The following is a 26,407-nucleotide window of genomic DNA, read 5'->3' on the forward strand; positions in this document are numbered from 1 at the left end:
AGGGGCGTTTGCATATCTAGTCTCAGTATGGCAGCCGCAGCGGAAAGATAGGCTACTAAAACGCAAACTAGCGATCTGAAACAATGGCCTCAGCACCCGAAGGGTTAGGGATAGGGTTAGGTGGCCAGACGTCCCGTTTTTCCCGGGAGTCACAATTCGTTGTCGATTAACTTCAAGTTAGTGGAGCTGTGGAATCGTGCTGATAGAAGTGCTCTCTCTCGCGCACGCTCCACTTCTTCAATTCTCATATACAGCGGGCGATCAGTTCTCAGCGCTCAAATACACACACAGCAGTCCAAATGACTATCGTGTAGAGTATCTCACGTAAATACAGTCGGTTATGGATTAAGTGAACGTAAACAGGTGGGTGAAAACTGAATGTGTATCAGTAATACACGCATGCCTTCCGTCTTAAAGGGACAGCATTCCTAATTAAATACCTATCTTAATTTGTATCTCTACCAAAAAATGAAAATTGTCATCATTTATTCCAGTTTTTCCAAATTCAATCCTTGATTCAAATTTCTCATAAGCTTAACTGATTTGGTCTAAAGAGAGAAGAATTAATGACTATTTTTGTTTGAATACTACATATAAAATAGCTACCAAAATAAATGTTGGTAACTGCAGTTTGACTAAAAGTAATGACTAAAAGTTGACAAAAATACAATGACTTTTCATCGACTAAAACTATGAAAGACTCAAATGACTAAAATGTGACAAAGACTATTAAGCATTTTCGTCTCAAGATAAAGACTAAGACTAAATCAAAAATGGCTGTCAAAATTAACACTGACTTGAAGAATGTTTGTTCTTAAAAAGTGACACTTTAAAAAAATCAAGATTCTTTATTGACATTTTTGTTTTTTTGCAGTGATGCCATAAAAGAACCTTTCAGTGAACACTTCTTAAAAGAACCATTTTTATTTAGCGTTATCCACCTGTGATCAGACCGAAAACACATCTTAATACCAGGTGCCTTTTCCATTATAAAGAACCTTTTGTGCAATGGAAAGATTCCATGGATATTAAAGGTTCTTCATGGAATCATCTATGCAAATAAAGAACTTTATTTTTAAGATTGTTGAATCTTTCCATTTCATGAGATGTTCTTTACAGTGGACAAATGTTCTTTAGACTGTTAAAATGTCCTTCACACTAAGAACTGTTCACTGAAAGGTTCTTTGGGGAACTAAAAGTGGTTCATTTATGGCATTTCTGTGAAAACCCCCTTTTGAAACCTTTAATTTTTAAGAGCGTATATATGTGAACCAGGAACTTTCCATTCTGTCCTAGAGTAAAACCCTTCATATCAGTTTGCCGTATACCTGCAGTAGCTCTGCTGAATTGCATTGGATCCACTCTGTATAACTTTGAAAGGATCATCGTTCAATGTAGCGCTTAAAAGAAGCTTTTGAATGTACCTACCTTGATATGAAAGTTGAATCTGAGTATATTTTACTCAAAGGCCTTGTTGCTGTGTTTTTGAAAAGCATGAAAGTTCACCCGTGTTCATCAATTCACTTCAAAATCATCACAGTTCTTTTCCCCCCTCTTCCAGACATCTTGAGCTTCTCTCTTTTTTTTGCACATCAATGCAGCTACAAGGTCCCGCTACACAGCACCTTCTGATTTTCTCCATTAAATAATCAAACCTCCTTTGAGAGCATCGGCTTTGTAGTCTCTTCAGGCAGGAAACAACACGGAGAGTAAAGGGGGATTTCTAACTCTGCAAAAAGTTGAAAAGTTGACGTGAACTCTTGTAAACCATCATGAATATGCGTATCAGTCTGATGGTTATTTTCCTGAGTGACTGTTTGGTGTTTGTGTGCGACTCGAGTGAATGAAACGTTGTGAAAGAAAGCAAATCTGAGTCACTCTTGATGCGCTCAAGCTACATTATAGCTCTGTCATCTTTGAAACAGTTTCTCATTAATTCCTAAAGTTCTGTGTGTAGAAATGAGGGGGAAATGGTCTTTGAAGTGGTGGAGTGTCTCAGGAGACCTGGAGGCCTCAGGCTGGACTTAGCCAGTGATGAGGAAAATGTTGCTTTGAAAGGGAGTCGTTCAACCCTCCGCTCATGTTCAGATATCACATGATAAAGAAAGGATCATTTGCTCTATTGTTTGGTAGGTCATGATACAGTGACTGCATTTGATTTACACATTCTGTACCCAAAATTCAGATTTGTACCCTGAATATTTGCAACATATCAATGTACAGTGTTGGGGGTAACGCATTACAAGTAACGTGAGTTACGTAATCAGATTACTTTTTTCAAGTAACTAGTAAAGTAACGCATTACTTTTTAATTTGCAAGAGAATATCGGAGTTACTTTTTCAAATAAGTAACGCAAGTTACTTATTATTTTTTTTATTTATTGATTGACAGCTCTCCTGTCCCCATGTTGAGAGAGTTCTAAAATAAATATGAATATGCATTCATTCATCTCACTCACACAAAAAAACACAGATTCAGTATTCCTCAAAATGAATAAAAATAATGTTACTCAGAATATGACGCAAACCTGCAATAATTAAATGTTAAACAACACAAATATGCTTTATGTATTTAATCCCATTCTATTAACCAATGTCTTTGCTTCTGAGCTTCGATGATCCAGTTCAACCGTACTAATAAGCACAATTTACTCTAGACAAACATTTGTGTGTCTTTTTTATTGCTGAAGTGCGTTGAAATTTCTTCTTCTGCGTTCTATTGTACGGACGTAAATTTACTTTCCCTTCAGCCTGAGGCTTATTCATTTCACTTTTGGTGTGAAAAGGCTTTTATATTTGCTGGAAAAATAACTTTTTTATTTTAAAAACAAATATTTGCTGGAAAATAGAACTTTTTTATTTAAAAAACAAACAAGCAAGCCCTGTCCAGATTTAAAAAGTAACGTAACCCATTACTTTCCATAAAAAGTAACTAAGTAACGTAATTAGTTACTTTTTTATGGAGTAATGCAATATTGTAATGCATTACTTTTAAAAGTAACTTTCCCCAACACAATGTAATACTGAATACTGTAATACAGTAACATGCTTTATTTTGTGTGTGTATATATATATATATATATATATATATATATTGCTGTTTCATGAATTCTGCTCTTACTGCAATTGGGACGTGTTGTCACAAAAAAAAATATTTGCAATGAACATGTACTTTTTATTTCCTGGGCAACGTGCTTATTAAGAAATTATTAAGAAATTGATTTTTTTGTATTAAGATATATTCTATCTATCTATCTATCTATCTATCTATCTATCTATCTATCTGTCTATCTGTCTATCTGTCTCTCTGTCTGTCTCTCTGTCTGTCTGTCTGTCTGTCTGTCTGTCCCGTACAACTTGATTAAATCTGTAAGTATTCAAAGTCTATTTAGCATATACAACATTCAAAATCAAAATGTATGCGAGACATTCAGGTGAACCAATAACAGATTAATGCACTTTCCTTTTCTAGTTTTAATTCTTCAAGTGTGTTGACAAATGTAGTTGTACCCAGAATATTTTCAACACAACAACTTCTAAAAAGGTCCAAATATAATATAAGTTAACATTTTTGTGTATACAATTCAATCATTGGAATCCCCCCTTCCAATAGAGAGAGTGAGAGAAAGAGACATTACTGTATGGCCTTGAGCCAGTGTGTTGTCAACGTGCAATTCAATGTCATGTATTTGTACTGTTATTTCATACTTTTAATGTAATATTTGGGTTTTGCTTCCATATGTGTTGTAGTCAAGGCCATCGCGAGCGGTTCATCTTATGTAGGGGTCTGGAGCAGGTCTCGTACTTAAAGAGCTTTAAAGCACAAATCCTCTTTACAAACAAGGAATACAGCTTGGGACGTTCCACTTTCTTTTGGGGGAACAGTGGTTCGCTAAAGCGTTATTAACACGTGATGTTAATGTATGTAGACCAACATTTAAACATCGTATTGTGTATTTCACCTTATAACAACAGGGTCTTGTGTAAATATGAGTAAAACTGGAATATTAGTATTTAAATGGGTTTTACTCATGATTAACAAAACCCTATTCGGAAGTTGGTATCTTCCACTCGCCAGCTGATCGGCCTCGACTCCCGGTGCGGTCCGTCGGACTGTACGCGGCCGTTAATTTCTTGATTTTTGTCTAAATTACGTCGAATTCAGAGTAACGGCTGCTCGTGTCCACATCATTCGCTTCTTACGCTGCGTTTTCAGCTCGGGGATTTCGTTGCAAAGCATTTTTGATTAAACGTCGAGCCGAGGAATTCCCGCACAAGCACTAGGCCGCGAGCGGATCCCCGGTGTTTCCTGCTGAAACCTGCCGCCGTCACATCGCCACCATGGGGGACACAGGAAGCGAGCGCAGCAAGCCGCCTAGCATTCCTCCCCGCTGCCCTTGTGGATTTTGGGGGTAAGACGATTCATTTTACACGTGAGTGTACCTGTGCGCCGAATTTGATGCGGAAAAGGCGATAAATGTGAATGAAATGTGGTGTGTTTGTTGTTCATTGTTGTAGGCCGATGGATGGGGGTGGGGAACAACCACTCCTGTTTTTCACATCCACAGCTGCTGTTTCCCCTCGAACACACACTTAAAACATACACCCAACAAACACACATTACATTTAAAAATCTAGGCTCATCAAAAGCATATTTGGGTGATTTAGTGGTTTTCAACGAGCCTTGTGAGCTGGACTGACAGATCCCTCACATCTCACTCCTCTATCACAATCATTGGCTGTGTTTGAAAACCGTATCTAGACAGCGTTTTTGGCATTATAGATTGTAAAATGTTAGTTTTGCATTGAAAACAACGTAGTGAACTTGACGTTTTTAGCATCATAGGCGTTTGCAGGATTTTTGGCATCAAATTGGACGTCGGTTTTTGTTTTGTATTCAAAATCTAGTGTGCTGCCTACCTAGACAACATTTTGAACATTAAAGGTGGCATCATTTTTGGATTGTATTTCAGAACCTAGTAAGCTGTCTAACTAGACAGCTTTTTAGGGCATCACAGGTGACATTGTGCTCTTTATTAAAAGATTGTGTGTTGGCTTCATTGACCAAGGGGTTTCAATCTTTTAGATGCTACAGACCCCGAATATGATCATCGTTATTTAAGGGACCCCCATCCTAGAATTAAAAAGGCAGCTATGGATTTATTATGTATAAAATATCCAATATATGCTATGAAAAATTAATGTTAATATAATTTTTTTTTGTGGAAAATATTTTTAATTTTTATACCATTATTGCGTTACACAGTTTGTATACCTACTGTATTATTTATCCATTTTAGTATTTAAAAAAAAAATTGTATTTTTAAAAATATTAAATCAATTATTTATATTTTAGACTGTTTTATTGTTAGCTTTGCCATGGACCCCTAGCACTTCATTGCGTCCCCCTTGGGGTCCTTTTGCCCCAGTTTGAAAACTCTTGTCCTATACTACATTTTGGATTTTTTTTTTACATGGTTCCTACATAGACAGCATTTTTGGCATGTAGGTGCTTACATCAGGTTTTGGCATCATTGAGATAAACACTTAAGTGCTGTATGTCAAAACCTATTTGATGGCCTATGTAGACAGCATATTGAACATTTGATACACACCTCCGATGACTTCAAATGCTGTCTAGGTAGACACCTCCCTGGGTTTTGAGACAGCCATTAAAGGCTAATGACAGTTTGACTTTTTCTTCAGTGACACATCAATCAGGGCTCATCTTCGAGCACGTGTCAGCTCACAGGTGCAGTCATTTGACAATCCTTGCTGTCTGTGCTCCAAACAAATGCATCAGATTTGGGCAAGACCAAGACAGACCTCTGACAGGTGATCATTCAACAGCCTTTTATTAGCCATTTGTCAATTTGATTTAATTAAAAAAATTAGATGATATAGTGATGGTTGGATCAAATGCTGATGATACACCAGTAATTACATGTTTCATGGCTTGTGTATCAGGTAATTTAATCACATAAAGCCCCTCTTACTTTACCCGTGACTTAGCTATTATAAAATAGGCTCAACCTGCTGTTTTGTGTAAATTAGATTGTAGATCTGTATAGTGTCCTTGATTTGTTAGGTCAGGGTTTCACAAATAGGCATTTAAGGAACTGAATGTGATAGAAATTCCTACTAACTCTACATAAATATTTTCAAAATAGACTAATCAATGGTAGATCGGACACATTTATCAACTTGTCATCCAAAAACCAATTAGAAGACCATTGTGGTCCATCCAGTCCAACAGTGCAAGCTTCACAAGCTTGTGAGTTTGGGGTGGGACTACCTGTTTGAAAACAGTCATTTTTTTGTGATTCTCTTTGGTGCTGCAAAATGCAATGTCATGTTTCATTCCAGCTCATGTGAGAATCAAATCCATTCAGTGTTTACCATTGCGTAAACAGAAATCTACAATGCATTAATGTTAGGTTCTGTTAAGATGAAGTTTGAGTGAAAAGAAGTAATAGCAATAATATATTAATGACCCAATTGAGTGCTGTCATTGTCATTTGTTCAGAAGCATTTTCTGGACTTAAGTCAAGGTTTACTTCAAGGTGTGTGCGTGTGAGTGTACATAGGTGTGTGCATTTTATGACACATGATGAATAATCTACAGATTGGTCTCTTCATCATCATTATGATCACTGCAGTCATTTTCAGCTCTCTTCTTTAAATGTGTCATGTTTGTGTGACTGAAAGACTCAAATAGATTGTAGCAGTGGTTTATTTTGGACTCTTTATTCGAGTGACACAGTTGCTGTCATTGAAGATGCACATGAGATTTGAAACTGGACGTTAACATAGCACATCATATCTGGCTTTTGATGGCTGTGTATCCTGCAGATTTAAACCACAGCCCATCTATCATTCTAAAGGTCTAAGCCTCAAGCATCGACGATAGATCGCAGGTGGATGCTGCACACTGGTGGTGTTTGAGGTGAGACCCCCCATATGATTGTAAAGCGCTTTGGGTGTACAGAAATATATAAGAAAGCGTTATATAAATGCCTCATTCATTCATTCAAGCATCGACGATAGATCGCTGTTTTTCAATGGAAAGCTTATAAAGAGTGTATTTGCTAAATTTGTGTAAGCAGTACTAGGGCTGGACAATAATTCAATAATATGTATCGCGATATAATTTTTTTCAATAACGGTGATATGATTTTAAAAACATTTCCGATATTTCGATATACATTACCAGTTTCCCATACATTGATTTATTTGTGGCGTTTGACTTCGTTGAATAAACATGAGCACTGCACGTTTCAAAATCATAACACGGCGCGGGTGTTTTATATGAATGTATCTCTGAAGGGAACCGACTGTCTTCAGAATAGTTTAGATGGCATTTTCATTTGATCTGATAAAGTAGCGTTCATGAGCGGAGCTGCTGTGATTACAGCCGTTACTGGAGAAACCGCTAGTTTTATCACTCTAAAAGCGCCTCCTGCTGGCAGAGAATGAGTTTTCATTTACAATAAGCCCGTCTGCAGCAACATTTCCAGTTTTTGTTGTTCAATATTTTTGTTTTCTGCAGCAGACTTATCTATAAGAATAATCAGCCTACACTGCCAGTCAAGTTTTTGAACAGTAAGATTTTTAATGTTTTTTTTTTTAAGAATTCTCTTCTGCTCACCAAGCCTGCATTTATTTGATCCAAAGTACAGCAAAAACAGTAAAATGTTGAAATATTTTTACTATTTAAAATTGCTTTCTATTTGAATAGATTTTAAAATGTAATTTATTCCTGTGATGCGCAGCAGTATTTTCAGCATCATTACTCCAGTCTTCAGTGTCACATGATCTTTAGAAATCATTCTAATATGCTGATATTTAAAACAGTTGAGTAAATTTTTTTTTTCAGGATTCTTTGATGAATAGAAAGATCCAAAGATCAGCATTTATCTGAAATAAAAAGCTTTTGTTCTTGTTCTTTTTCTTTGCCATTGAATAGATCAATGCTACTGCCAGATGTTTATGAAACTGTTCTTCTCTCACAGCCGCCATCGTTGTTGTGTTTAGGGGGTACACGCGGGCGGCGTGACTCGTTTATAACCCTGCCTCCAGCAGCGCGGGGGTGTCGGAATGGTCGAAAACAGTTAGAAAACCGTCGCTTAGCCTTTTCAAAGTTCTTTTTGCCCTCAAACAAAGAACGAAAAAGAACTTAGTTTGAAGTATATCGGGGCTTTAACAGGTTAACTGTTGCAAGTTAGTCTGACTGAATCTTCTGTCGTCATTTACTCACAATCAGTATTTTTGCATAACGTGAAAGTCACTGTGTTCCTTCCACTGTGGTTTTTATTTTAAAATAACTGCAAGCTCCAAAGAAACCAGATCCTGTTTATATCTGGTTTTAGCTTTAGTTTGAATGGTCTAATGTGGACTAAATTATAGTTCACTTAAAATATGAATGGCATCTGATGTCACTAATGTTAGTGATCTTGTTTTTCCATCAAAATCGGAAGTATAGGCCTATATTTGTTATCCCTGGCATGCATTAAATCGAGCATGCTTTTGTAAGCTAGTTATTTTGATTGGGCAAAACATAAAACAAAGTAAACCGATACTTGAGGCAAAGGTTTCGTCTAACCTGTTGCATGTGTAAAAGCAGTCTCAAAACGTGAGTGGTTCTTCCCTCAACCTTGTGTAGACTTGCCCAACTGGTGTTGAATGACACAAGCAAATGCGGCTCTGTTTTGATAGCCAGTGTCAAGAAAAATTGTGCACACCTACTTGAATTCTAAAACAACAGCACATCCTCACTAACATGTCAAGATTAAACCAACGGCTATGAAGTATCTGATGGTAAGTCACGTGAGTAAACTCAGCCCATCTTTAGTGCATGTTATCTGAAATGCACTACAAGTAAAGACAATAGTTAAGAAACAAAACCGGTTGCTGCGTTGATTCAAAACATCAATTCAAATCTTTTATTAAAAAGGTAGTTCACCCAAAAAAATGACAGTTGTGTCATAATTTACTTACCCTCAAGTTGTTCCAAACCCTAGTTGAGTTTCTTTCTTCTGTTGAACATAAAAGAAGATATTTTGAAAAATGTGTTTAACCAATGCTGTTCCCTATTAACTTCCATATGATGGAAAAAATACAATGAAAGTCAATGGGGACCATTAACTATTTGGTTACATTTTTTTTTCTTTGGTTTGTGATGACTAGGGTTAGGTACCAAACTCGGTACTTTTAAGGGTACCGACCAAATTGCGTCGGTACTACCAAGTACCGATTCATGTTAAATCAATCTGTGCCAAATTTCGGTACCTGAGAATGCATCTGGGCGCATACGCTACAGAGAGAGAAAGAGAGACCCTGTGACGTGATGTCACCCCTGCAACTCGTTCAAACAACACACAGGGCAAGCCGAAATGTTCTGAAGTGTGGTTACATTTCTAGGGCCATATGGTTTCTGTGAAAACGCGGACGGGATCGTGTAGTCCATTCATAAAAACGTAATTTACTCTATAGAAAAGAAAGGAAAAGTTTGTAGGGCCCTATTGTTCAAAATGTTGAAATGTCTGGTATGAAAGATCGAGCAAAATCTGTACTGTTCCATAGACATTTCTCTGTGTGTAGATAGAGGGCGCCGCAGTTCAGAGGGGCTGAAGTGTGAAGGGCAGCAGTGGCGTTTCATTTTTCATCCCATTTCCGAACTTCCATCTGGCATCTTCCGTTTTAACACCTGTTAGCACATCGGCCTTCTCATTTTCAAGCATGCATTATCTTTTGGGAGCTGGTGCGGGCAGGGAATGAGTGAGATCATCTGTTGTGTTTGGATGCGCCGTCCCCTGTGATTCCCACAGAATGCTCTCATTATTGCTAAAGAAAGCCTTCACCATTTCATCGTTGCTTTAATTTTATGTTCAAGGTAAGTGCAGTAATATCAGACCTTGAACAGCAGCTACTTTTTTAAACATGCAACGTTCCTGTGACTTGCTGAGGCGTTGTAGATGTTGATCTCATACACAGAGACTACACATATTAATAATTTAATATTTGGGGTTTTAAGTTCCTAAAACCAAATATGACCAATAAAATTGATGCTTGCCCTATCAAACATATGCTGAATGTGACGAGAAAAGACTGTTTGATGAAATAATACAAATAAATAAAGATGGTATTTTTTAAAGGAGTAGTTCACTCAAAAAATAAAAATTTTAATTTACTCACCCTTATGTTCTTCCAAGTTTGAGTTTCTTTCTTTCTTTTGAACACAGAAGAAGATATTTTGAAGTATGTTAGTAACCAAACAGTTGCTGGTAGCCATTGACTTCCATAGTATCCCTCCTCCCCCATACTATCCACCTTATTATTTCCGTAAGAGCAGACGCAGCCATTTGTAAATTTCATGTGTCTGGCTTCCGGTGTCACCCACTTCCAGCTATTTTTAGCTGTACAATACAGCTCATTTTGCTGTTTGATATTGCAAACTGGTGTGTCTTACCATATTATTTCAATCTATTATCTCAATTATTAACAAACTGGTTTGTAGTGTAAACAGTTTTTGCGTTTACTGCACGTTGTTATTTTTCTCGTTATTTCCCTACAGCGGTAAAGGAGTAGTTCACTCAAAAAATAAAAATTTTAATTTACTCACCCTCATGTTCTTCCAAGTTTGAGTTTCTTTCTTTCTTTTGAACACAGAAGAAGATATTTTGAAGTATGTTAGTAACCAAACAGTTGCTGGTAGCCATTGACTTCCATAGTATCCCTCCTCCCCCATACTATCCACCTTATTATTTCCGTAAGAGCAGACGCAGCCATTTGTAAATTTCATGTGTCTGGCTTCCGGTGTCACCCACTTCCAGCTATTTTTAGCTGTACAATACAGCTCATTTTGCTGTTTGATATTGCAAACTGGTGTGTCTTACCATATTATTTCAATCTATTATCTCAATTATTAACAAACTGGTTTGTAGTGTAAACAGTTTTTGCGTTTACTGCACGTTGTTATTTTTCTCGTTATTTCCCTACAGCGGCTAATGCACCGGAAGTCTTGCGCATTCACAGAAAACGGCTTACTTCTGCATTGAAAAATAATGTGGATAGAAGTAAGTGGCTACCAGCAACTGTTTGGTTACCAACATTCTGTTCAACAGGAGATAGATACTTTTTAGAACAGTTTGAGGGTAAATGACAATTTTCAGTTTTGGGTGAACTATCCCTATCAATCAGTCAAAAAGACTCCCAAATTTGAGTTGCTTATTGAGAGATTTTGAGAGTGTTAGCAGATATTACATCGTCTTTTGAAGATACACATTTGCTGTTTTTGAAAAAAGTTTTTTTATTTAATTAAAACTTACAACATTAAAATGTTAATGTTGTTTTGTTTAGTATGTATTAGAGCCAATTATTAGCGGGTGGGTTCCTTCTGTAGGAAGCGTGGCATCAATCACGTCTCTGAATTAGATTCGGTGTTATTGTGGTTATTTAGTAAAATGGCTTGATTAATGGTGTGATGTGATTTGTTGAATATGCCGCACACACAGTGACTCTTCAGAAGTTGGGCTGAGGTGTGTGCACTGGAGTCTTGATTAGGCCGTTGCCTCTTTTCATAAGCTATAATTGCAGGTGACATTTAACAGGAGATGTCAGATTAATCCGGAGAGAGGCCAGCTTGATTGGCTTGGAGTCATGTGACCGAGGAAGACCATGCCTGCACATACACACACATTGTCACATTTCCTGAAAATATCTCAAAGTTTGGCTGCACAATTTTTTTGTGTGTTTTGTGTGCGTGTGTGTTTTGTTGTTTTATCCAACAGAAGTTGAATGCATTGCTAATGTATTTTTGTTATTTTTATAATGTTATTTTGAAGATTTATTTTATTTTTATATATTTTTTTTATTTTATTATCGCTTGTCTTTTTGCTGTTGTCTTTTGTTTTTCATGCAGTCGTTTACAATTTGATTCATTTTACTAAGATTTTTTATCTAAAAAAAATTAACTTATGTAGGGGTGCTCTGATTGATCGACTACCAATCATTATCGGCCGATAATCACGTTGGGATGATCGATCGGCGGTCTCTAAAAGGCCGATCTCAAAAAAACGATCTCAAGCTGATGACGCTGCCGTGAGAGGTTTGGCACGACATGCAGCGGCACCGTCTCTGTCCGGCGCGGGTCAATTAATTATAATGCTGAAGGTGAGGTACTCACCTTCATATTTCTTCATTAAATAACTTGCAAAGTAATTTGAAAACCTTGTGTGAGACATAATTTCACAAACAGCGTGAGTGATTCACCGCGCGCGCTCTCTCTTTCTCTCAAAATACGCAAATGGCTTCAAATCACCACACATCGCGTCTGTCTATAAGCGAGCTGCACGCTTCACAGTTGACACAGGAATCGTCACTTGCACAATCCAGGCAGTGTCACATCGTCACTAAAGTTTATACAAGTAAAGTTTTTGCATTACTTTTTAATTCTTGCCAGTGTTTAACCATTCAGCGCTCGCACACTCTCCTGTAGACCGTGCACTCATGCACACTTGCAGCGCACACACACAATGCCAGGTTCACATTACTCTTGTTTGCAGTGCGTGGTATGTGGTGCATATTTTTTCTGCGCTCATGTTAACGTATTAAAGCATTCACACTGCACATGGCAGTGCGTTCAGGAGCGGTGCGTCTGCAGCAATGCAGAGATTGTTTCCGCACTGAGTCTATTTTTCGATTTCAATGCAAAAGAAAAGGCATTAGAGCTGACTATTTCTGTCAATGGTAAGTTTGTGATAGCGTAAGAAAAGTAATTGAAATGTTTTGCCACTTGCTTGAGCAACTTAACATATAAATCTAGAATTAAAGTAAAAGTAAAAAGCATTGAATGATGTGTTGCTTATATTTATTGTTTAAACATGTCTATGAAAGATTTGTGAAATGTCTAAAAATCCTGATTGAAGTATCACTATAAATAGTTATAAATTATAAAAAGAAGGCTTTAAAAAGATCGGTGATCGGTATCGGCAGATACTGCTTTCTGTGATCGGCCTCAAAAATCATGATCGGAGCACCCCTACTTTTATGCTATCATTTACCAATTTTACTATTAATTTTGCTAATATAAAATACTTTTATCTAGAAATTTTGGCCGATACCGATAACCGATTATTCTTTATTTTTGAAAGCCGATAACCGATATGTTGGCCGATAAATCTATATCCAAATTGTTATATACTTTTTAAGAGTCTGATTACAAAAAAGGTCTCATCATTAAAAGCCACATCCCAAACACTTCAACATAAGCAGCCTAGTTTGAACGGTGTACGTTTTAAAAATATTTTTACTCTCCCATTACCAAATTTAGTCATAAAAAAGTCTTACAAATAAATAAAATTATGCATAAATAATGCAAACAAGTCACTGGACATCATTACACGTGTAAAGAATCAAAATGAATGCGCCACAGATCAATAAAACGGAATAGCCGATCGGAGCACCCCTACTTTTATGCTATCATTTACAAATTTTACTATTAATTTTGCTAATATAAAATACTTTTATCTATTTTAAAACAACTTTTTTTACTTGCTTTTTATGCAGTCATTTACTCAATAGCTACATAATTTAGCAGCAAGTATCTTTTTGTTACTACTAGCTGTCATTATATAGCTTTAATTACTGATAATCATCTTCTTTTTAGATCATTAGCCAGCAAATCCTTGGTAAACATTGCAAGGGTAATGAAAGTCGCAAGTATGGAGTGTTGCTTTATTTAATCGTTCCAAATGGCTGCTCAAAATGAACCCATTCACTGGTTCTTATGTTCGTTACATTTTGGATTTGATCGAAAGTGGTGGTGACGAGTTGAATTGGTTGAGTTGTTTATTCTGTAATTACTTGATTCTTCCACAAGTGTGATCTATTTGAGCTGATTTGTGGATGAGTTTCAGTAGGTGGGCATTATAGCATTGATCAGCCAGTCATACTGATCAGGAGACACCTGTTGTGTTTTGACAGATTTAACCATTTCAGCTTATTTTAAGGACAACCATCATATATGTTACTCAATCAGCAGCACTGTCAGTAACACATTTTTATTGCTCATACACACATGGCTACTCCTTCGGTGTGTTCATGTAGTTATGTGCTCCTCATGCTCATCTTCTTAATATGCATTATTCCTACCCACAATGTCCTGCTCTCTCCCCATGCTTCCTTCCGCCTCCTTGATTGGGCACTGATTATGATTGCTCTTGATTGCGCTGAAGAAGGTCTATTGATGTTGTTTTCATTGCTCACCTGTGTCATTCTGAGAGAGACTTTTGAGGCACATGCAGGAAGTGCAATAGCTGTTTGCGTGTGTGTAAATAAGGTGTTTGATATGTCACCACCCTCAGCCTGCAGGTAAAGAACAGTGAAGAGCTCTCCACTAAAGAGGCGTCTGAGGCTTTGTTCACACTGCAAACAATTTAGATTTGTTTTTCAAATGTCCCCACTAAAATATCTCATTAAATAGGGATTGCTCTTGTGTAGAGTAAAACTTGACCGCAAGCCATAGTGTTGTTTGTTGTGTGAGCTTATTGTTCTTTCGCGACTTTTTGAGGTCTTTTCTGTGAGTCAAATGAATCGGTTCAGAATCAATATTTCTGAATCCAATTCACTTATAAACATATTTTTTATCCAGTAATCAAATCACAAACAACTGGAGGGTGGGGGTCATGCAGGAAATGCATTGAATAAAATAAAATATTGTTCTGTTTTTTTATAGCCTATTTACCCGAGTAATTTTGTACAACCCATTTTATTTCAATTTAAAAATATTCAATATTGAATACAAGTATGAAATATATATATATATATATAAAATAAAATTTTGAAATTTTATTTTCTCATTTTTAAATTTAGTACATTAATAAATTAATATGTTAGTTTTCTAAATAAAGGAATTCCACAGCATATTAGATTTTGCTGTGGTATCAAAATCTGTATCAAGAATCGTGAAACATCATTAGTATTGGATTCAACTACTAATATTTTGGTGTTATGATGGTCATTCCATAAAGAGATGTACATTTCCTCTATACAGATATTAAAAAGAATATTTCCTTTTGTCATCTTTTCTCTTTCCAGGTCCAGCAAAACCATGAACCTTTGCTCCAAATGTTTTGCTGGTAAGATACTTTCATCACACGGTCTATATAATTACGATTATACTTGAATCAGTGTGTCTGAGAGACACTCACGCTTGCTGTTGTCTCCATCAGACATACAAAAGAAACAGCCAGATGAGGACTGCACTCCAGAGCCCGCCCCCAGCTCAAGCAATAGCCAATCAGCAGTCTTCTGTAACGAGGCGAGCAGCAGCAGTAGCCAAACCCTGTCCTCAAAGCCAGCCAGCTCTGAAGAGCCCTCGACAGAAGCCACGCCTCTTCCTGCACAGGATGGTGAGGGGACACATATTCTGTCTTCTAATAAAGGAGATGATATTTCAGCGCTCATTGCATCTGGTGTCAGATGGGCTCTAATCATTTTAATATCACACAGCAGTCATAGAGAATGATAGACCACTGACACATAATACTGCAGATGAAAAAGATCCACGAGCGTATTATAACGTGTTTGTTTATTAACTTTTGGGAATGTCAAATGCCAAAATATGAGTTGAGGACAACCAGAAAGTCTGAAACCTTAGAGATGTAGACTAGTGGGTTCTCAAACGGTGGGTAAAACGCTCCAAAATAGCAACGCCAAGGTCATGGGTTTGATTTCCAGGGAATGCATGAACTGATAAATGCAATGTACGTCGCTTCGGATAAATGCATTTGCCAAATGCACAAATTTAAATCTTCTATCATTCTCTTTCCCAGAAGTCTCCAGTACAGACACAGCTCGCGGCACGCTATCCACTCCTACAAAACGACCCTGCGACTCAGGTACACCTCACCACCGCTCTTGTGTATGTGTGTGTCTGACAGCATTTAATAGTCTAGCACATCACACCGCTGAGGAACTTGTAAATGTACAGCAGCATACAAATGTGGTTATAAAGACTCAAAGCAGCTGTTTGAAGGTAATCAGGTGTTACAAACTGCACAAAAGTTATCTTCATCTGGAATGTTTTGTTGTACCATTTGTCCTACTATTTTGTTTTAGAGAACATAATTCAGTTAATTTAAAAATCCATTTGTCAAGATTAATTTTTTTTGAGTCAATGTCGAAATGTGATGCATCATTACTTTACACATTCCTTACCACCTCTCCACCCACAAGAAAGAACAGTTTTAAAGTTGTAACTGAACACTGAAAAGCTCTGGTTTACACTGCCTAACCAAGGTCAGAGGGAGCTAAATCAATAGAGTTGAAGCTCTGGTCAAACCATGCTGCTGTCTAGTGTATTTGCAAACTTTCTGCCGACTCTGACTTCCCTTTGCAGTGGCTCCACATTATACCCATTTCATAAGACTGGGTGGTATGGTATATGTGTGTGTGTGTGTGTGTGTATGTCCATACACACACACACACAGAAAGCCATCTCTCAGACAGCATGCGATCACAAATTTAGTTCTCTTTTGTGTTTAAATGGTTAAATACAAACAAAATGATGTCAAAATGCCCGTCTTTGTCAGTATTCACATAAACATGGTTGATTATGTCAAATTTGATGTGTATCAGTATATTACATCTGTGCATTACATCTTAAAGGGACAGCAGCCTGATTTACCTGCTGCTGTCTGTGTTGTTCATGCTAATCAAGCAACAAATATAAAAGAGAGAATGACTCACTGCTCTTGACTGAATAGCTCCTGTAGCTTTAACAAGAATCATGTATTTAATTCATACAGTGAATATTATGTAGTGTTTAATTAATTTGTGCATCATTTATTACTTAAAGTGATAGTTCACTTGAAAATCTTCCAAACCTCTATTTTCTTTCTTCTGCTGAGGGAAAAAGAACAATTAAAAACATGTTAAATGGAAATGGTAACCAAACAGTTAGGGGTGCTCCGATCAGGATTTTTGAGGCCGATCACAGGAAGCAGTATCTGCCGACACGATCACCTTATCCTAATCAGGATTTTTAGACATGTATTCAGGGCCTGTATTTCATTTTTGAAAAGGGGGGAGGGGAGGGATTTCCCTCTTATAGATGACCCTTGTGAGAGTGTTTTTTTTTTTTGAGGGGGGCAGGGGAGCATTTTTTAGAGATTTTAAAAAAATATATATTTATCTCACCTAACTGCTCGATCATGCAGTGCTTTTTTGTTTTTACACTCGTGCAATTGTTGCACAATAGCTTACACACAGCACAACACAGTTGCTCAAGCAAGTGGCAAAATATTTAAACTACTTTTTTTACATTATCACAAACATTCTAAATTAGATTAATTAATCCTGCATTAAAGTTCATAAAGAACTTTGTTTTACTACCTCCACGAGTGCCATCTTTTATTGCCTTTTTATCTAAAAGTGCTATTTTCCTTTAAAACTAGCCAACAAAGCCATATGTGTTAACTGTGAAACACTGTAGACTTTAATTATATGCATTTATGGTGTAATTACTACATTTTTGTTTTCATATTTACCAAAATGCACTCTCACTTTAATTCAGCTCGTGCAGCAAACTCGGTGGAAACAATCGCTGCGCTGCTGCAGACTGCTCATGGAACGCACTCCCGGACCGCAACCGTGTGCAGTGTGAACGCTCTAATCCGTTAACATGAGCGTGAAAAAATACGCACTGCAAACGGAGTATATGTGAACCTGGCATTATGTGTGTGCGCTGCAAGTGTGCATGAGCGCACGGTTTCCAGGAGAGCGCGCGAGCGCTGAATGGTTAAACGCTGGCAAGAATTAAAAAGAAATGCAATTCATAAACTTTAGTGACGATGCAACACTGCCTTGATTGTTCAAGTTATAATTCCTATGTCAACTGTGCAGCGTGCAGCTGGCTTGTAGTGCAGACGCAATGTGATTTGAAGCCACTTGCGCATTTTGAAAGAGAGAGCGTTCGCAGTCATTCAATCGTGCTGTTTGTGAAATTATGTCTTACAGAAAGTTTTCAAATTACTTTAGAAGTTCATTAATGAAGAAATATAAATTGTACCTCACCTTCAGCATTATAATTATTTCACCCGCGCCGGACAGAGAGCCGCTGCATGTCACGCCAAATCTCTCAAGGCAGGCACGTCATCAGGTTTTTTGAGATCTGCCTTTTTAGAGGCAGCCGATCAAACATCCCAAAGTGATTATCGGCCGATAGTGATCGGTAGCCGGTCACTCGGAGCACCCCTACAAACAGTTGACGGTAGCCATTTACTTCCATAGTATGGGAAAAAATTAGGGATGTGCAGGTCTAGTCGGCTAAACGGTGCAGCCTCCTACTAGTCGACACTGAAAACAATAGTCGATTACACGACAGAAAGAAAAACAAAAACAGGATTTTATCATTTTAACATTGCATTTAAAACATTTTAAATCAGTTAAAATAAAATGTTTGAAAAATAATACATTACATTAATACATTATTTAATAATCGTAATCATATTCAATACAGACACGTAGGCGTTAGCTTAGAGGCTGGCCAAAGCCAGCAAATGTCATTCACTACAACCCGTCGGTGCTGCGATCCCATCCGCGCCATCTATTCCTCTAACGAACACCCACTTCGGTGGTGGTGCGGGATGTCCAGGCTTTCTGAAACTGTATCGGCTTGCTTTTCGTTATCTCTGCGTGCCTGCGACTTCAGTTCCTGCCGAGCGCATTTTTTCAAGTGCAGGAATTTTATTGTTAATCGCCTCAGGTCCCGTCTTTCACCAGACCACGTTGATAATTTCACTGAACAAATAACGCATGGTCTGAGTAAGTAAAATGGGCATTGTTGCATTGTTTTGTTTTTAGACGATATAGCCTACACGAAGTACGTTTTTAAAAGACGTTTTAATGCTATTTTTTGATAAACCTTCCTATTGTTTTTGACTTGTTTTAATATGTTGGCTAACGTTATATGAAGATTAAGAATTCTGTCAGGCTATTGATTGATTTTCCATTGTTCTGCATTTCCCCAGCTGATTTGAATAAATAAGCTATGCTTTGGCCGACGTTGAGTGTATGCTCTTCTTGTTTTTTTCTTTTTAACGACCGCCTAAAATGAAATGATGATAACGCGAGGCAAGTGTGTGGCAAGCGGAATTCATTGAGAGTTTTGACAGTGTGATTCATAGATTAAGTATTTCAAATATAGGCAATTATATATGCTACACGCACAAACAGGTTTTTTTCTTTTTTGGGGGTTTCTTGCTTTTAGACTAGTCGGATATAAAACTTTCAAATTAGTTGTCGCGCACATCCCTAGGAAAAATACAATGGAAGTCAGTGGCTACCAGCAACTGTTTGGCTCTGAATATTTTCCAAAATGTCTTCTTTTGTGTTCAACAGAAATTTGGAACAAGTGGAGGATGAGTAAATCATGGCAGAATTTTCTTTTTTGTGCGAACTATCCCTTTAAATGCTACCGTTAAATAGACCTGAAAAACTCATATTAACTTATATATTCATAAACTCATATAAGGTCTTGCTTACTGAGTGGCAACACCTTAGCATCCGACTTGGCATGCACCTAGCAAGGCCTACATCCTTCAAACCTCAAACAGCGATGCACTTGCAACTGCAAAAGCATTGAAAAGTGCGTGTTTGTGTTTTCAGCCTCAGGTTCGGAGAGCGAGTCGTCTCCGGAGAAGCGTGTTCGTGTGGGAGAGGCCTCATGTTCTGAAGATTCTCCACGAGTTCCCAAGCAGAAGAACCGTCGGCGATGCCATCGCTGCCAAACCAAACTGGAGCTCGTACAACAGGAGCTGGGGTCCTGTCGCTGTGGTTAGTATGGCCGTCATCTTACGGAGTGTCGTCTGCGAGATGATGTGACAAAGCTGTAATGCTTCCCGATTCGCATGCGTGAAGTCTGGACAGCTTTGTTGATGACAACAAAAGTTTTCTAGTTTTGTCGCATCACATCACTAGTTCTGAGACATGCAGAATGATGTAAATGATGGGCTTTCCGATTCTGCCGATTCCATGCGGGCTTGTTCATTTCTCACCTGACTGTTTGCAATTTCAGCGAGAACTTTTAGATCCCTACAGAACTAAAGGAGTATATTTAACCCCCCTCGGTCATTTAAATTTTAGACACTAACTGTAGGGAATGAAATAAAGGGAGCATTTAAACATAATTGCGCCGTTAACATCAGTCCTCCTGGCTGTGCTAGTTATTTTTTGTCTTGTTTTGTTAAACTGGAGGTGGTATTGTAAGTCATCAGTCTAATGACAATTCCCACTGCTCTGCAAATACACTTATGGATCTGACTGTTCCCGTGACAGCTCGCATCTGAGTCATTATCCCGCCGGGATTTATCTCAGACAGGACTCCTGCCGATATTTGACGCCGAAAAACTCTGCTGCATTTTCCTCCTAGGGTTAGGAAAATCGGTTAGGATGCTGTTTGGATGTACAGTAACGTATAATAACCTGCGGTCCAGTGAGTGAGTAATCTTGAGTAGATTTAAAGGAATTGTTTAGCCAAAAAATTCAAATTAGCTAAAAAATATACTCACCCTCAGGCCTTCCAAGATGTTGTATGTTTCGTCATTAGAACATTTATCATTACATCACTTGTTCACCAATAGATCCTCTACAGCAGGGGTGTCCAAACTCGGTCCTGGAGGGCCGGTGTCCTGAAGAGTTTAGCTCCAACCCCAATTAAACACACCTGAACCAGCTAATCAAGCTCTTACTAGGCATACTAGAAACCTAAAGGCAGGTGTGTTGAGGCAAGTTGGAGCTAAACTCTGCAGGACACCAGCCCTCCAGGACCGAGTTTGGGCACCCCTGCTCTACAGTGAATTGGTGCCGTCAGAATGAGAGTCCAAACAGCTGATAAAAACATCACAATAATCCACACCACTCCAGTCCATCAGATAACATCTTGTAAAGGGAAAAGCTGCATGTTTGTAAGAAACAAATCCAACATTATGGCATTTTTACTTTAACTCATTGCTTCTGGCTAAAATACAAGCCCATAAGCCATAATAATTTCTTCAGTGAAAAATTCCACATGAAAATCCACCGGCATGTTTGTTCAGAACACTTTTGGACTGTTTTCACAAATTTTTAAATAGTGCTTGAACCGTGCATATTTCTCTCCTAATTCAGAAAGTAATATTATGGATAGAGAACAGAAGCAACGGTTTTAAGTTTTCGCTTCACAAGATTTTAATTGATGGATTTGAGTGGTGAGGATTATTGTGATGTTTTTATCAGCTGTTTGGACTCTCATTCTGACGGCACTCATTCACTCCATTCACTGCGGCACTCATTCACTCCATTTGTGAGCAAGTGATGTAATGCTAAATTTCTCTAAATCTGTTCCCATGAAGAAACAAACTCATCTACATCTTGGATGGCCTGGGGGCGAGTCATTTTTCAGCTGGTTTTCGTTTTTGGCTGAAGTACTCCTTCAAGTGTTTGACTGATTTAGACCTCTGCTAAACGGTTCAACTAATTAATTAATATGAACTGCCTCATTTGAGCGAATCTTTCATGAATCGGGTAGCGCATTATGCTTTGTTCATGGTTGCATGCAGTCAGTGAGAACACCACCACATTATGTTTTTCTTTCTCATCAGACAATTCAAAAGCTGCAAACTCATCTACAATATATGCACATTTTTTTTACCGTGTGGCTGCAGCTTCTGCGACGTCGCTCTTGAATAGCACTACATGATCCACTGGTGTGTGCAATGCCCTGCAGCTTTTCTGTGGCTGCTGTAATTGAAACATTGTAAGCTTTTAATCATCTCTGACTCATTAAAAACACCATGTGTATTAATGAATATATTAAACTGCTTAACGAGACTCTCCTCTTAATGAGGCTCTTAAAGGGGTCCTATTATGCTTTTTCACTTTTTCAACTTTAGTTAGTCTGTAATGTTGCTGTTTGAGCATTAAAAAATATGCGAAGTTACAAAGTTCAAAGTCCCATTCAAAAGGAGATATTTTATTTAACAGAAATCACTTTTCAAAAACTACAACGAACAACTCGTTTGGACTACAACGCATATTTTCCGGGATTTGTGATATCACAAATACCGACAAATGGGACGAGACCTGGTTGAGCTGCACTAGAGAAGGCAACGAGTGTTATCACTATGTTGGAGACATGCTAGCTTTCCCAAGGCAGACAAACTTAAATGTCACAGTGTACAGTCATATCTTACATCTACTTGTGTTTTCATATATATTAGTGGTTGACCGATATATTGCCATGGCCGATATATTTGGCATTTTTAAAATATCGGCATCGGCCGATAAGTTTTCCTGTTTGGCCGACGCGTTCGAGGTGGGACTTTTATTTTGATGGCGTGAAAGACTTTTATTTTGAAGGCGCTGAGAACGGCAGCGCCTGAGCACAGTGCTCACATTCTCCCTCTTGTTCGCTGTTGTCGTTAACAGTTCTGTCTAAATACGGATAGAAGTCTGTCTAATAATCAGATAGAATGGTTAAACAAAGGAATTATTGTATACAAAAAGGCTTATAATGATTGTTTTTATATTATTAGTAATAGAAAGGCAAACATTATAATACGTTCTTGTTTACCGTCAGCATTCAGCAAATACGCATTTATATAATTTAAACAAATCTTTGAATGTCTAATAAACATCTAATTTCAAAAACCTTGCAAACTTAGTCTGATCCAGTTGTGAGATCTTGTGAAGTGTGCAGGTGACCTGCATGATCGCGTGCGTTCTCTGCTTGACGGTCGGTCCGTGTGAATTGAATGCGGACAGGAGGAGAGTTCAGCTTCACTGAGACGCGCGATCGACAAACTTTAAACTTGTGATTTTAAATTATGCTGCGTTTTATGCATTTGCCCACTGTCATATTCATGCCATTTTCACTGTGTGCTGTATGTAAAATGAGTGTTACTTTGGCCAACTGAGTGCCCTTACAGTTGGTTACAGTGTTTACTTCCTTTTTTAATTATGTTTTTATTAAATATTTATTTATTTGTGAAAAATACTTTGTCATCTAAAGTATAAGTATGTTTATTTAACACATTTATTTTTAATAAATTTTCAAATGATTTCAAATTTCTTAAATATTAATTAAAATTAAAAAATATATATCGGCCATCGGCCACGCTGCTTTGCAAGGCATCAGCATCGGCTGTCAAAAAAAACAATATCGGTCCACCACTAATATATATATATATTAATTAGTGCTGTCAAAAGATTAATCATGATTAATCGCATCCAAAATAAAAGTTTGTTTACACATAATATATGTTTGTGTATTGTGTATATTTATTATGTTTATATATATAAATAAACACACATACTGCATATATTTTGTAAATATTTACATGTATTTAAATGTATATATTTATATTCATATAATTTATAGCATATATAAATATATTTAATATATAAACGTAACATATATTTCTTAAATATATGCATGCATGTATGTGTATTTATATATACATAATAAAAATACACAATGCACATTATGTAAACAAAAACTTTTATTTTGGATGTGATTAATCGCGATTAATCATTTGACAGCACCAATATATAGATATATATATATAAATAAATCATGTGATTCAGCCTAACATGGGATATCATAGAGACTTGGGGTTATTTTTAATTTTTTTTTTTTACTTTATTTTATTTATTTATTTGTTTATTTATTTGACTTTTTTTGTTTTAAATTTGCTGATAATTTTTTTTTTACTTTATTTTTGTTTGTTTGTTTGTTTGCAAATTATTTATGAAATATTTTTGGTTTTCGTATATTTTTTTATGTTATTCCATATTATTTAACTTATAAACACAGCTAAGCTGCAAACAAATCTTAATGCACAATTATTTTCATACCAAATGAAAACTGAAATTAGATTTAGAGAGGGGAAAAATGGCAAAAAGGCACTAAATAGAATTGCACTGAAGGACGGCCCGAGCACTATCTTGCTTTAGGATATAGAGACTTGGAGGTGGGCTCTTTTTACTTGTTCCAACAACTCTACCATCACGCCAGTGTTGCACTGCATGGGCAAGCACCACTCAAATCAATTTATTTTTACTTCGAAATGATCTGAGATCATCATAATCTCTGTGCCAGCTCTCTGGCATTCATTTAAAAAAGTCGACACTTCAGCAGGGTTAACAGTGACGTAATAAGTGACTTTTCAGAGCCATTCCCGATGTCTCAAAGAGTCGGCGCGTGTGGGGAACAAGACGTGCTCTCAAGCATGCTGTTAAACTGAGTGTTATGTGCCGTGCTATTAAAATCAACCTTGAGCAGATTATACAACACTTTCATCTCATTCTGATCGCTCTCCCTCTCTCTCATTCTCAGGTTATGTGTTCTGCATGTTGCACCGGTTGCCGGAGCAACACGACTGTATGTTTGACCATCTGGGCCGCGGCCGAGAGGAAGCCGTGCTGAAGATGGTGAAACTGGACCGCAAGGTGGGCCGAACCTGCCAGCGCATCGGAGAGGAGTGCTCTTGAACGCCCCCCCTACACACACACACACACACACACTCGCTCGCAAACACACACGTATCCACCGACCACACGACTCACCTGTTAGTGGCATCTTTTTTCCTCCAACACATCTCAGAGGACCTACACCCCTGCTTGACCTCTGACCCCTCTCAGTAGCCTCGTGCTCATCACACACAGGCGACCCGCACAGCCTTAACTTTCTGTTATCTGTCCCTCCACACACACAAACGCAGGTCAGCAGGTCAGACGAATTTGCTGGTCTGTACTTTGGAGAACTGCTCTCGTCTCAGAGGCTGCGATCGACTCCAGGGGAAACACATCGATCGATCAAGACCTCTGGGAACTTCTGCTCCGGACGTTCCGATGACAGACACCGGCTGAGGCAAGGGGGGGTGACCTGGATTGCACGAGTCACCCCGTCCCGGGACAAAACGAAAAAAGGCCGGCTCTGCTGCGGCCCGTGGGCTCGAGCCGCGTCAGAGCCGTGCCCGTTTCACTGGCGTACTCACACTCACATATGCACTTACAGCTGTGTTTTCAAACGCCGCTCGGCACGAGGGCCGAGGCCAAACCAGACGGTACCCTTTGGTTTGGGTTCGATTGGAAAAGGGCCGCCCACAGCTCATCTGAGAACTAGTTCGTTCAGGTCTAAATAAACACACTCTGTAACCTCGTACGACTCCCTTCAGCCCTTGCATTATACACTCTGCCTCTTTTAAAGCAGCTGTGGCTGTGATCTCGGTGGCTTATTTTTTTTTTTGCCCTTTTTTCTCGCTTTCTCTCCTTCATTCTCACTAGTTCCTGTACTTTCTCCTGCCTGCTCATGCTAACCTTTCTTTCTATATTCTCTTGATTCGTTCTCTCTCTTTTTCTTTTTCTTTCTTTCTTTCCTTCCCTCCCTCACTTGCATTATGGAGGGATGTTGTTCGGCTCTGGTGGGAACGAGGAAGGCGGAGTCTCAAGTTACCTGCGCTTTTTTTGTTTTGTTTAATTTTTTTTTTATTATTATTATTACTTTGATTTGTTTTCTGTTGAGATGTCGACATGGACAGAACTGAAGAAAAGAGATGAATATTGTGTATCTTAAGAAAAATCCTTATTTAACCTCCTTTGTGTTTCTGGTTAACTCTCACTCTAAGCATAGAGCTGCATTACTTTGCCCTTTTTAGGTTAACATAAAAAAAACATACAAAAAACTAAGATATGGATAAGATAAAATCCTGTAGCCTTTCTTCCCCCCCCCCTTTTTTTCCTTTCCTCTTTTGCTGAAAAAGAATAAAACTGGATTAGAGGATGTGTGGTATGCTTTTTTTGTTTTGTTTTTGTTTGCTATATTAAGAGTGTTTTTCATTTACATAAATGGTGTTTGTGCTAAAGCATGTAGCTGTAGAATGAAATATGCAAAGAATTCATAAATATACTAATATACTACCAATATAGGTTTTTTTTTAATGTTTTTGAATGAAATTTCTTATGCTCACTGTAAGGGTGGTTTCCCTACAGTGGTTCAGGCTGTAGGCTTGCTGAAGGACTAAAGAAACATTGTCAGCACGATGGTATAAAACATTACATTTCTAGTCTATTACCACCCACTGCCACTTATACCAACGACGGAAATAAGCGCAGTTAGAATAGCTAAATATGTGGGAGAGCGTTGCTATTAAGTGACTATATTGTATTGCAATAGGTAGCACTTCAATATTAACCTTGAATCAAGACTAGTTAGCACATCATTTACAAACCCAATTCCAAAAAAGTTGGGACACTGTACAAATTGTGAGTAAAAAAGGAATGGAATAATTTACAAATCTCATAAACTTCCCCCCCCCCTTTTTTTCCTTTCCTCTTTTGCTGAAAAAGAATAAAACTGGATTAGAGG

At 37.8% G+C, this 26,407-nt stretch overlaps 1 protein-coding gene across 4 annotated transcripts; it reads left to right on the plus strand.

The window, feature by feature from the left end:
• Positions 1–4,062: 4,062 nt before the first annotated feature.
• LOC107566515 (AN1-type zinc finger protein 3-like) lies at positions 4,063–25,519 on the plus strand. 4 transcript variants are annotated; one of them, XM_016251967.1, is made up of 6 exons: positions 4,063–4,412; positions 15,097–15,137; positions 15,231–15,410; positions 15,834–15,899; positions 19,669–19,836; positions 24,377–25,519. In XM_016251967.1, the coding sequence occupies exons 1-6, from the start codon at positions 4,342–4,344 to the stop codon at positions 24,529–24,531; spliced, it is 681 nt and encodes a 226-aa protein (XP_016107453.1). In that variant the 5' UTR covers positions 4,063–4,341; the 3' UTR covers positions 24,532–25,519. The 4 variants fall into 4 exon arrangements, with proteins under 4 accessions (XP_016107453.1, XP_016107454.1, XP_016107456.1 ...); XM_016251968.1 differs by having other exon boundaries at positions 15,837–15,899; XM_016251970.1 differs by having other exon boundaries at positions 4,358–4,433.
• Positions 25,520–26,407: the final 888 nt, after the last annotated feature.

Source organism: Sinocyclocheilus grahami, unplaced genomic scaffold, assembly GCF_001515645.1.
Source record: "Sinocyclocheilus grahami isolate Dianchi unplaced genomic scaffold, SAMN03320097.WGS_v1.1 scaffold1079.1, whole genome shotgun sequence".
NCBI classification, from domain to species: Eukaryota; Metazoa; Chordata; class Actinopteri; order Cypriniformes; family Cyprinidae; genus Sinocyclocheilus; species Sinocyclocheilus grahami.